The sequence below is a fragment of the Amphiprion ocellaris genome, chromosome 20 (genome assembly GCF_022539595.1).
Source record: "Amphiprion ocellaris isolate individual 3 ecotype Okinawa chromosome 20, ASM2253959v1, whole genome shotgun sequence".
Lineage (NCBI taxonomy): Eukaryota > Metazoa > Chordata > Actinopteri > Pomacentridae > Amphiprion > Amphiprion ocellaris.
This window is the reverse complement of record NC_072785.1, coordinates 29,116,886-29,129,198: the sequence shown is the minus strand read 5'-3', so window position 1 is coordinate 29,129,198 and position 12,313 is coordinate 29,116,886. Positions and strand designations below refer to the sequence as shown.

The window sequence follows — 12,313 nt, the reverse complement described above, 5'->3', positions numbered from 1 at the left end:
GAATAAATCACTTTTGTCGTTACTTTAGGCCAAAGAGCAGAGTTACGACCTGACTTCCGATATTCTTCTTTGACTGAAATCTCCAAGTTCAAGGGGAGATCCACGTGGTTGAGAGAACGAGTCTGCTGAGCTGTGAGGTCGCCTCGAGATTCTGCCCCACTTCTGAGAAAAATCAATGCCAAACTAGGAGAAATATTAGATTTGCGTCATTAAGATCTAATGCAATTGGCCTCCGATCAAAGCTCCCATCTCGGTCGTAATGCGATTTGCTCCTCGACATGCAGGTCTCCGCGATTTGTCGTCTCCGCTTGGCTCAGCAGTTCAAACACGACCTTTCCCAACGATCGATGGCAAGACGTGGATTTCAGGTGTTCGTGACACCAGAAGACTCCTGAGAGGAAAGTGAGTGCTGGAAAGAAGCTGGAGCTGTCAGAGTCGCAACAGAATAAAGGAGGTTTTAGCTTTTTGGAGCCAGAAAGTCATAAATATGTGGACTCTATGGGGAGTCTGAGGGTGAAATATATCAATTTACTGTTCTTATTCATCGCCACTTACTCAATGAACCACTCAAAGCACACATTAAAGACCAATTTCCTGCTACAGACAAGCAGAGTTAAGATGTGCTTTGCTGCAGAGGATCATTTTAACTAAGTGGAGGAAGTGCTTTCGCATCTGAGTGATGCTGAACACATTAACTGGATAAACACACCGGCGTCCTCGTGGCCGATATCGCAGCATCTGTTTGTTTGTGCAGAAACCCAGCAGTGTTAGTCCTGCTCTGATGTTTTCTGGCTTTCAAATGGACTCTTTTCAGCCTCAGTATTGATTTACACTTAATGTACGTCACCCTGGTTCTACCTCCAGGGAGCAGCTTCGACGTTTTCACATATTTTCTAACACCATCCAGTGTTGTGAATTACTTTACAAGTCGATAAATTCTCATTTTCTTTATTAAAGTCACTTTCTTGAATTGATTCAACCCCTAAAAACTCATCGCTGTGTATGAAAGTTACAAATTCTAGAAGTTTTGTCAATAAAAATAATATTTTCCTGCCTTTACCCTATGAACTACTAGTAGTTTCTGGACTCTTATTTTGTTTCTGTGACATTTTTCCTCACCGTGGGCTCATTTTTCACTGCAATATAAAGTCAAGCACCGCTATGGAAACAAAACAACCACGAAGTAGAGAAAACTCAAAAATGTCCTTTGTGTAGTTTGAGACACGTCATAATATCATAGATCAATTTTATTTATTTTTTTGATTGTTAAATTAAAGAAGATTTGAAAAAATAACCCAAGTGTTACCAACGGTGTAAAATGTTGATTTTATACAGTAGAGATATTTTACTGCGTACATTTCTAATCTGTGAAAACATGTCCTGCAGTTCAATCGAGTAGTCCCTGAATTTTTCTCATAGTAATGTTTACTGCCACTAATAGCATAATTGTTTGTGTTTCTACAGATTGTGGTTAAAGTAATTTGGTATTTGAGGGGAATTTGTAAATAAGACATGTAGGTTTAAGTGGTTTTGATCAAATATAATTTTAAATTTAGATTTTGCTAAATTTTAACTGCATGCCACACAAAAATAGCCCAAGGATCTTCAGAAAGTAGAAAAAGTACACATTTCTTATGTTTTTCAGTTTCTGGCTCGAACAAGGGGTGTAATAAGTCAATTTTTCTGAAGATAATATGTGTTTTAAAACCTTCACAGGTGCATAGAACAGTGCAGAAATGTTGCTTTTTTTTGGCAATTTTTTCAAAGAGACGTGGAATGAAGTAATTTTGACTCAAAGTTGAAAATCCAACAATCGTCTGTTTCTGGCTGTAGTAAATGCTGTAATTTCAGTAGTTTTGTAAAGACAACATGTCTTTTAAACCTGTTAGTGGATTTTAGGGTTTAGAGAGTTAAACTAGGTTTTTATTAAGCTACAATGCCTTAAATTTGAAGCAAAGTAAGTCATGTGAAAAAAGGGTCAACAGGCGAACATACACATGAAGGCTTCAATGGATAACATATTTTCTTTGGTTTGAATGGAACTTAGAGAATTAAATAGTAAATAAATAAAACTATCTACAAAAAATACTAACATTTTTTTCTGTGAATATCTTAAAAAATAACAAAGACTTAATATAGAGCTTTATTCTGTGTGAAGATTCTAGATTCATGCTCTTTCTATGGACTGACGCTGATGTCGAACTCTCCGTCTGGAACAATATTCTTGTACATTCTTTCTTCCTTTCAGGTACAAATACAGTCTGCAAACGTTATATTCTGCCCCAAGATGTATAAATTATTAACATGCACATTTATCACGTTTGGTGTTAATAAATCATACTCGGGACCTTGTGAGCGGCGCATGGTGAGCAGATTTCTGCAGACTATATCTGGTCCTCTGTGCAGCAGCTGTTGTTCACTTCAACTGTTTTTTTATTCATATATATTTTTTGTTTTACAGTTTCTGTCTTTGTATAAAAGCAAGTATAATCACAACTTCAAAGCTGGTTTTGGTATACTTTTTGACACTGAACAACTGCATAAATTTCTGTCTTCAACCATTCAAGTGTGTAATCGGCTATAAACTTAAGACACCCGAATGCTGCATACCAGTAATAAGAAAAGACTTTCAGCTGTTTACTCTGAAGTATGAAATCAATAAAATATAAAACATCCATTAAGACAACTGCAACATATTCATAATTAATTCAGATTAACCATTAAAGACAGCAGTGCACTTTTAGCTTCAGCGCTGCACACGGTAGCGCTGCCTTTCTGCCCACCCTGAGGATTGTTTGAATAACCTTTATTGGATTGTCATGAGGCAAAGACAGCGGGGGTGGTGCACAATCGAACAGAGACATTTTAGGTTCTGAATGCTGGAAAGCTGATTAGAACATGTCATGTAAGTTCACACATTGAACAGCATCTACAGCTTTAACCTTCTGAACTGCAAAACCTGACAGCGGGTTTGAAAATCATGCAATTTTAGACACAATATTAGATTTTAGACCAAAATCCAGCGAATTTCGCTGGATTTTGGTTGATTTTTATGCGAATGTTCTTAAAGAAAATATTAGAAGCTTTACTGATATGTATGTCATCATTTCAGATATTTTTAGGATTTTTTGGAAGATTTTTACTCATTTTTTGAAAATATTTACAAGAATTTTCTTGCCAAATTTGGAGATTTTTTTTTTTTTTTTTTTTTTTTAAATAAAACTTTTAAGGGAAACTTTTAAGGAATTATTGGAATTTTCTTCCTGAAGGTTTTGCAAATTTTCAGAAATGTGGGGATTTTTTTGTTGAATTTTTAGATATTTTTCAGACAAGGAAACTCTATTTTTTGGTGCCCGTAAATGAAGACAACAGGAGGGTTAATTTGCGTCTCACCTCCGCTGGCGTACTCCATCACCAGGTAGAGCGTCCTCTCCGTCTCGATCACCTCAAAAAGCTTCACTGCAGCAGACAGACAGACAGACAGACAGACAGACAGACAGACAGACAGACAGACAGACAGACAGACAGACAGACAGACAGACAGACAGACAGACAGACAGACAGACAGACAGACAGACAGAGAGGGAGGAAATTATAAATTCAATTATGTCTAAAGATGGGGGAGATTCAGTAAGAGTCGGTAATGAATTCATGGGCATGAGCAGGAAAAATAGTTTCCAAGCAGGCAGCCGGAGCGAGTGGAAGAGGGAAAGTGGAGTCACGTGGATGTCGGTGTTTGAGTGTCGTGACCACAGTGGAGCCGAGCAGCACTCAGTGTTTACTGTACGGGCCAAACGCTGGGTTTGTTCACTGCAGCAGCTCGCTGATATGATAAAAGACTGTGTGATGAGCAGCTGAGAGCCGCACTGCTAAATATAGACGAGGTGGGATGGGAGACAAAGACGGAGAAGGAGGAGATAAAGAGGGTGTTCGGGCTGGTAAGCGCTTGCTATCACCCCGGTAATTATAATCGCATTTCTGCACAGGAAATTATAAAGTGCAGCGAATGGAAATAAAAAATAATTAGCAGGGAATCCCGTCTCCAAAACCAAACACGTCGCGGCAGATGAAGGTTTTGTGGTGCGTGCATGTGTGTCAGAGAGTTTCTGCAAGGGAAGCGGAAAAAAATGGATGCTTTAGGTGGATGTTAAAGCACATAAACACAGCAAAAATTTGATTATTCATTTGCTGAAGAGGTAAATATTTGGATAATCGCTGCTCCTCCTAAATTCTGACCTCTACCACAGCTGTGAGCCCCAGGCGTCTTGACGGGTAATTTAACTACCTTTACTTTAAAGCTTTTATCTGCTCATTATAGGGACAAACCAAACATGTTGGCTCTTGTTTTTACAAGAACTGTCTCAGGTATCCAGATCTTCCATCAATTGAAATGATAACACTCAGAGATTTGCTTATATTAGCCTTTATATCAAAGAAACAAAACATTTAAATTATGAAAATGTTGTGTTTTTTACAGGTATCTACCTTCAAAATGCTGCCAGTAGAGATATATGTTCAGAATTCTGGGAGATTGTCTGAAACCTGGTAATATTAGAATCATGATCGTATGAAACTGTATGACTTAGAAATGGAGAAAAATATGAGCTAAGTCCCTAAAACAAAATATATACCACCGTTCAAAAGTTTGGGGTCATCCAGACAATTCTCATGTTTTTATCCATGTGCTAACATAATTCTACAAGGGTTTTCTAATCATCAATTAGTCTTTCAACACCATTAGCTAACACAATGTAGCATTAGAACACAGGAGTGATGGTTGCTGGAAATGTTCCTCTGTACCTCTATGGAGATATTCCATTAAAAATCAGCTGTTTCCAGCTACAATAGTCATTTACCACATTAACAATGTCTAGACTGGATTTATCATTTATTTAATGTTATCTTCATCTAAAAAATGATTTTCTTTCAAAAATAAGGACATTTCTAAGTGACCCCAAATTTTGAACAGTAGTGTGCATGAATTAAAGTTGCTCTACATTAGTTAAAGTTGCCCTTAATGAGTTAAAGTTGCTCTATGTTATTTAAAGTTACTCAAAAATGAGTTAAAGTTGCTCTATATTAGTGAAAGTTGCTCTATTAACTAAGGTTGGATAACATTTTTTTAATCTCAAAAACACTTTGTCGGAAGTTAGCATTGTTGGAAAGGTCAAATTGTGCAGTTTCATTTGATATATGCTGCATTTTGCTGCAAAAAATACTTTAAGAGAATTTCAGCTGAGAAGCAGGAGGCTTTGTCGGGGTTAACTGTCATTTATTTTGTTATTATTTTGTCCAAAATCACCTCATTTTAAAAACAAACTTCCATCGTCTGTCATGAGCCCTAATCATGTGCCTGTCATATTTTGTTAACCGCGTCTACAATGAATAAACAACATTTCTAAAGAGAAATGGACCTTTTTCACCATTTTTCAACCTTTTTTGGAACAATTAATCGAGAAAACAGCCAACAGAATCATCATTAATGAGAATAATAACTTACTTTTCCTCCTAAATGTGACCTGATAGACTGTGTTGCCGTTTTGTTCTGTTTTTTTAACTCTCTGCTGCTACTAAGTTCATGTTTGAGCTGTCAGCGCTTGAGGTTTCTGTAATATTGACTTCTAGTCGCTGCAGCGGTTTGGTGTTTGTGGGTATTTCCTCTCGTGATGCTGCTGCAGAAACTCTGCTCTCCTGTTGACTGATCGTTCACCAACAGAAAAATGTGGAAAGACTGAACCTCCAGCTTCATCCTTTACCTACTTTTCCCCACAGAGGACGGCAGTAAAGGCTGCATGACATGTAGGACAGGATCTGGTCTGACAGGGCTTTTAGAAAATGTCAAGAATGCATAGTTCGACGTCCACTAAGCCAATTGTTCCTCGTGCTTCAGAGGGCTGATGTATTTCAAGAAATCCTTTTTATTTATTTGCCAGGATTGTTAGACTTTTAAGAACATTTAGAAATCTCCTGTGATGTCTGTTTGAAGTAAAACAAAATAAAAAGGAACTAGAACGATGAAATAATTAGGCTTTTAACTTAAAACAAGCTGATAAAGCTCAGAACAGCTGCTTCATGTGAATATTTTGAGTGTCTTCTGTCCTCTAAAATGTGAAAATATTCCAATCTTTCAGCATAACAGGATATTAAATGCACAGAAATTCAAATTTATCTCAACTCTTGAACGACTTAAGATCATTTGACAGGATTGTTAGACTTTTAAGAACATTTAGAAACCTCCTATGATGTCTGTGTGAAGAAAAACAGAAAAAAAAGGAAATAAAAAGCTGAGAATTGTGTTTTTAACTTAAAACAAGCTGATCATGTGAATATCTTGAGTGTCTTTTGTCGTCTAAAACATAAAAATCTTCAAATCTTCCAGCATAACACGATTTTAAATGTATAAAAATTTAAATTTATCTCAACTCTTGAACTACTTAAGATACTTTTCTGCTAAAATACAGCATTTCTGTATTTCTGTACTTACCTATATTAGGATGATTCAAGATCTTCATTATTCTAACTTCTCTGAAGAGCTGAAAGACAAAGAGAGAAATGCAGTGTTTAGAATTTACTCCAGATTTGAAATGAAACAGATAAAATCCTCTGGACAGCTCATGCAGCCAACCGGGACGTAAATCAGGTGATAAAAGACAAATTTTTCGCCTTCAGCAGGTGAAAATAAAAGCTAGAACTGTCTGTCTTCACACTTTATGTGGAAATCAGCAGGAACTCAGAGGATCTCAGTGTGAAATTGTCGCTTCGCTTCGAGACAAAATACAACCAAAAAATGAAGGAGGCAGCTGCACAGTTACTAAAAAACTGTTTCTTTGACAAGTATTTTTAGTTAAATTAATCCAGCAGCCGTGTAAAGGACTTATGTAAGCTTGCAATAATAATGTCACAAGGAAATACTATAATTTATTTAAACAAACTTGAGGAATCTGATCAGTTTCAGTTTTTTTTATCAAAATTTCTCACTTTTTTGTGCCAAATTTTAAATCAATAACTGTATTATTGTGTATCGCCACAAAACAAAGCGCCATTTAACTTCATGGAAACAGAACAATCCAAGTGGTTAATGCAGTTAACCGTAGGGTTCCACACATAATTTTATATCCAAATTGTGATTTGAAAACAATGAGATCAGTGTCTGATTTCAGGAAAACAATGTCAGCAGTTTTACAAATTCACACACACACAAGCATTACCACAATTTAAAACATTAGATCACAAATCAAATCATAATATCCGTCAGAAAAAAACGCAGACAGATAATTTCCCAAAGTTGTTCCGCTTTAGTTTGCTGTGTGTAGCGCTAGTCATGACATAAACTGAGCTAAACAACTTGGAAAATATAATTATATGGACATGGATTCTGCAATATGAGGTTCCCTTACATCAATTTAATCATCAATTTGTAGGATAACACATCTCTGCAGCACCAGTGTTTTATTTAAATAGTATTTCGTCAAACATTTTATTGGATTTATCAAAAATAGCAGCTCTTGTCAGTTTAATATTGTGACTTTCCTACTAAAGGAAATTAGGTCAGTGGAGTCAGTTACATCTTTTAAGTTTCGTATTAAAACTTGCAGAAAAAAATACTATTATTGGCACGCCTATATTGCTGATATTTGAGCTTTTATTTCCTTTAAACCATCTTTATTTGTTTAGGAAATGTGTCTACCTCTTCTAACAATGTGTTGGTTTCTATACGCCATGTTTTATTTTATGTGTCTTTTCAATTCTGATGATTTTATGACTTTTCTGTTTTCTTTTGATGCCTTGTAAAACATTTAGTTTTTGAGAAGGGCTCAGTAAATAAGCATTGTGATCATTATTTCTTAATTGTCAGGTCAAAACCACGTGTCATGATAATTCCTCACAGATTAAGCCATGATTTGGCCATTTTAGGACCATGCTAAATAAGACTTATTAAAATGAAAATTTAAGACCCTCAAGTGTCTGTGGATTCACGTTTCTCTCATTTTTCTGTCCTGCTCACATATTTTGCTGGTGAGGAAACACAGAATGAGACTCCCCTCATAGACACTCAGGTTTTTATTCTCACAGGCTTTTGGGTTCAGAAACACAAACATTTCATTTAGTCACAGCATCACGACAACAGGAATCTATCTGACGTATTTTAAAAGTGAATCTGAGTTCATCCAAACATGCAGCGCCACACTGATAAGAAGAGTCTCTGTTGTCCACGTCGACCACAGCAGCAGAGCTCTAACGGCCAAAAGTGCTTTTTAGTGCTCCTCTGTCTGAGGCATAAAACACACCGAGTGCTATTTATTATTGATCGGATGTTAACTACACCTCGCTCTCTTCCCCTCCATAAAAATATGGAAGAGGCATCAATCTTTGATGAGGAGGGAGTAACATGCTGACGCACAAATCGCAGCGCCGAGCAGAAAACACAGAAACCCCTTCAGCCAAATACACGAAGAAAGACAAACTGCTGTATTCAAGCTATCAGAGCCAGAAAACAACCCTATAAAACAGGAGGTAATTATTATGTATTCATTTATGAGTCATTTAGCATCACTTCTGCGAATGAATCGTTGGGAAATATGGAATTTCCCATATTTATACTTTGGACAACACAACTGTTCTGGATTAGTTTCATAAATAAATCTATAAAACAGCAGTCAAAGCTCAAAACTGGGTCCTAAAACTGCTCTTTTTGTTTTAAAACAGTCAACAATTGCACATATTTCAGTTAATAATCATCAGACAAAGAATATCCAACAAAAGTCTTCAGTTTTTAAGCTCTAAAACCAATTTTTGACTGCTAATTAGTTTTTAAGATTATTAATAGCGTCAATTTATTTTCTTCTGATTAGCAAAGCTAATTTCCACACCTTTACATACACCGTAAAAAACACTGGAATTTTGCAAACAATTTATTGCCATTTTACATATTCTATGTTGTACTAAATTATAGACAATAACAAATAAAATCGCAGAAATTATATATATATATATACACACACACACACACACACACACACACACACACAAAGAAATTTACATGTTGACCCAAAAAAAAAAAACAGACCAAAACTGTAAATAATGTCCACATAAATTTTTAGAAAAAGGAATTTGTTGTTCTACAACATTTGACCTTAAGATTACACAATTTTTTTTAACCATATTTAAATGAGTAAAAACAAGATTATTAATAGTTTCCATTTATTTTCTTCTGATCAGTATTTTTTGGTCATTTATCCTTCTGAGACTCACTTGCTCTTTTATAAAACTATACAGAAGCTTAGCAAATATATCAATTATTTTTAATGAAGTGAAATTATCTTTTTAAAATCATCTTTATGTATTTTTTAAGAGTCATCTTCAGCTACCATACTGACTGGAAAATGTGTCCAAAATGAAGCTTGAACCCATAAATAGAGATAACAGATCACCTCTGAAGCATTTTATTCATAATAATAATAATAATAATAATAATAATCCCAATTAAAACTATTGGCAAAAACTGATATGTGTCTCATAATATTTCAGTAAATCATTGTGCTCCTGGATCTTTCTGTAGAGACTGAAAGCTGCTGGAAACTGCTGGCTTTTAATGCCAACCCTCATGATTAAAATCAATTAATACAGATTTAATTAATTAACAATTATTCATTAACAAATAAACTGAAACTTTAGGTTTTCACTTAAGAGCTGACAAAATATGATGTGAAGACATTACAAGATTGATGAGAATTTAACATTTTTTTGGAGGAACTGATTATCGAGATAAAGTCAAAAAAAAAGATTTCAAAAAATGAAAATAAACTCTAATTGCAGCCAGAATTGGATCATTTGTTTGTATAAGATTCATAAGGATGTGTGCTACATTCTACCAACAGGGATGTCATCTCTCTGTAACTAAAAACAAAAATAAAACTGTCAAAGTCGCTTCTTGTAAACCGTAATTTAAACACCCAGCGTGAGCAGCGAGCGCCGGCTGAGGGACGAACCGAAGTGATAAATCATGTTTAGGTTTGGGAGGCGGCTCGAGGGTTAAAGCTAACAGACTGAGGCAGGCCGAAGAGGAGGAGATGAAGAAGAGCAGCTCTGGACTGTCATTACGCTGCACTGTGACCCCGCTCTGCCCATCATTATCCTGAAAATACTCTCCGGAGCTCCCAGAAAGTACAGGGGAATAAATATGAGCTGCTTTTTCTGTGTGACAGCGGAAACCTCCTCGACATGAAGCTCCGACTCTCGCTCCATTTGCTTCCCCTGTGAAGTTTTTGTTGCAGTCTGAGTGTCCTACATAGCAGCCGCTCTGACACCTGGGCCGGCTGGAAAACAACACTCCAGCCAGAATGTGGGAATACTTTGTCAGGTATGCCGCGCAGTAAACAGAATTAGTGGAAAAACACGCGAGAGGGAAGACGAGGAGGTGATTCAGCGCATAAAGCAGCCATTAGGTCGAGGACAGAAACCTGCAGTCGGTCCAGTCATGCTACCGCAATGATGCACAGCTGCTCCGCTTACGCAACCCGGCCTTGTGATCGATTGAGGGCACCTTTAGGCCACATGACACACGGCTCGAGGGTGAAGTCACACCTTTCGTCAGCGCAACACTTCGAGGAAAACTCTCCCGTCCTGTTTAGGTTAAATCTGCCTCGATTACAAGAGATCTGCGGCTCATCAACCAAATCCTGTGGGCTCGCCATTAGATCACTTTTCCTCTTGTGTAAACTTTCTTCCCACCTAGTTAGAGGTGAGTCACAGCGAATCAGATTACAGCCTCTGCAACACGAGCATCTAATGTAAAACACGAGACTTCAGACATCCCACTAGTGGATATATAAACCCCATAAAACCCCCAAAACAAGCTAGAACAAGAAAAGTACTCAGAGAGCACAGTACTCCTCCAAGGCTGCTCATTCCCCCATATGGCACTGTCACAAATGCAGCTTTTTTTACTAGTTATTGATCAGAAATCACGGCAACATAGAAGGTGTCCATTTAATATAGATGTACCCACAAACAAAGTGACCTTGCAATGAGCACAGGCATGTATTATGCATGTGTATATTATGTACGGTTACTGAATTGCGTGACCTAAATATGTAGCAGGCGGCGGGAATTGATGGGACTCAGAAACACCCACATAATTTAATCAGTTGATCCTTGTATCATTTCAGACACAGAAGTCCTGATAAGTCCTCAGTGGTGGATTTGCAGTAGGATCACAATCATGTGATTGTCAGCAGGCAGCTAATGTAGTGTTCACTTGTTGTCATGGTTACAGTGATGCCGTGCTGCTATCTGGCAATGATACAGAAATCTTTAACAAATCCATGGATCCAGACTATAAGCCGCATCTCTGCCAAAATCTAATCAACTGGTCCTTGTGTCATTTTTGACCTTCCCTGAAAATTTCAACCAAATCAGTTAGTCCATTTTTGAGTAATGTTGCTAACAGACAGACGGACAAACCAACAGCGATCATCACATAACTCTGCCGCGGCTCCGCCTCCTTGACATAGAAATAATAATAATAATCAGAATTAAAACTACTGGAGAAAATTAATATGCGTCTCATAATATTTCAATAAATATGATGGATTTTCTAAAAGTAAAACATGTACAGGTTTGGGACGTGGCTGTAAAGAATAAAGAATATTTGAAGAGTGTTTTGTCTGACTAAATGTTTCACCTTTTAAAGCAAGCAAAATGTCATGACTTCATGGCTAAAGAATCACAAAAATAAAAGTCTCAGAGAAGCAAAGAGTAAATTAAAGAGAATCAAAAAATCAAGCATTCAGATATTTTGATTTGTATTTGTGTTAATATCCAAAACCACTCAACTCCCTCATATTATTCCTTCCTGGAGGAGCTGAATTCACAGTTTTGCAGTAAAATCTCTTCGTTTTACTTTTCAGTTCAGCTCAGCTCCTCTCTTCTCTTCTTGCTCTCATCTGGACGAATGGACCTGAGGGAAGAGCCGCTCTGCTTCAAATTAACTGCTGCCATCACTGCAAGTTTAAGGCACTTCTTCTGCTTCTTGAATTTCCTCGAGCCCAAATCAATTCAGAGCAGCAGCTGCCAGCCATTAATACGAGACCTCGAACGCTCAGAAAACCCCAATTACAGCTTTTAACGTCTGTGTTGTGAGAAGTCGCTGTTTTTCCTGCAAGGAGGAATTTTTTAGCCACCTCCCTGCAGAGATTTTAACCATCCCCAAAGGAAAATCACAAGCAGTTTGGTTAATTAGAGTTTCATTTACTGAAGCACAATAGACTTTTTTATCAAATAAAGTAACACAGACTCATTGTTTTTACTGACA

General features: G+C 36.9%; 1 protein-coding gene across 24 annotated transcripts in view; it reads right to left on the bottom strand.

Annotated features, from left to right (window-relative positions):
• mark3a (MAP/microtubule affinity-regulating kinase 3a) overlaps positions 1-12,313 on the bottom strand; it is an 88,464-nt gene that overhangs the window by 56,104 nt on the left and 20,047 nt on the right. For all 24 annotated transcript variants that reach the window (XM_055005792.1, XM_055005796.1, XM_055005798.1 and 21 more), the window contains exons 4-5: positions 6,485-6,533; positions 3,394-3,459 (exon numbers count right to left, since the gene is read on the bottom strand). In XM_055005792.1, coding sequence (XP_054861767.1) covers positions 3,394-3,459; positions 6,485-6,533 — 115 coding nt within the window. The remainder of the gene's footprint in view (positions 1-3,393; positions 3,460-6,484; positions 6,534-12,313) is intronic.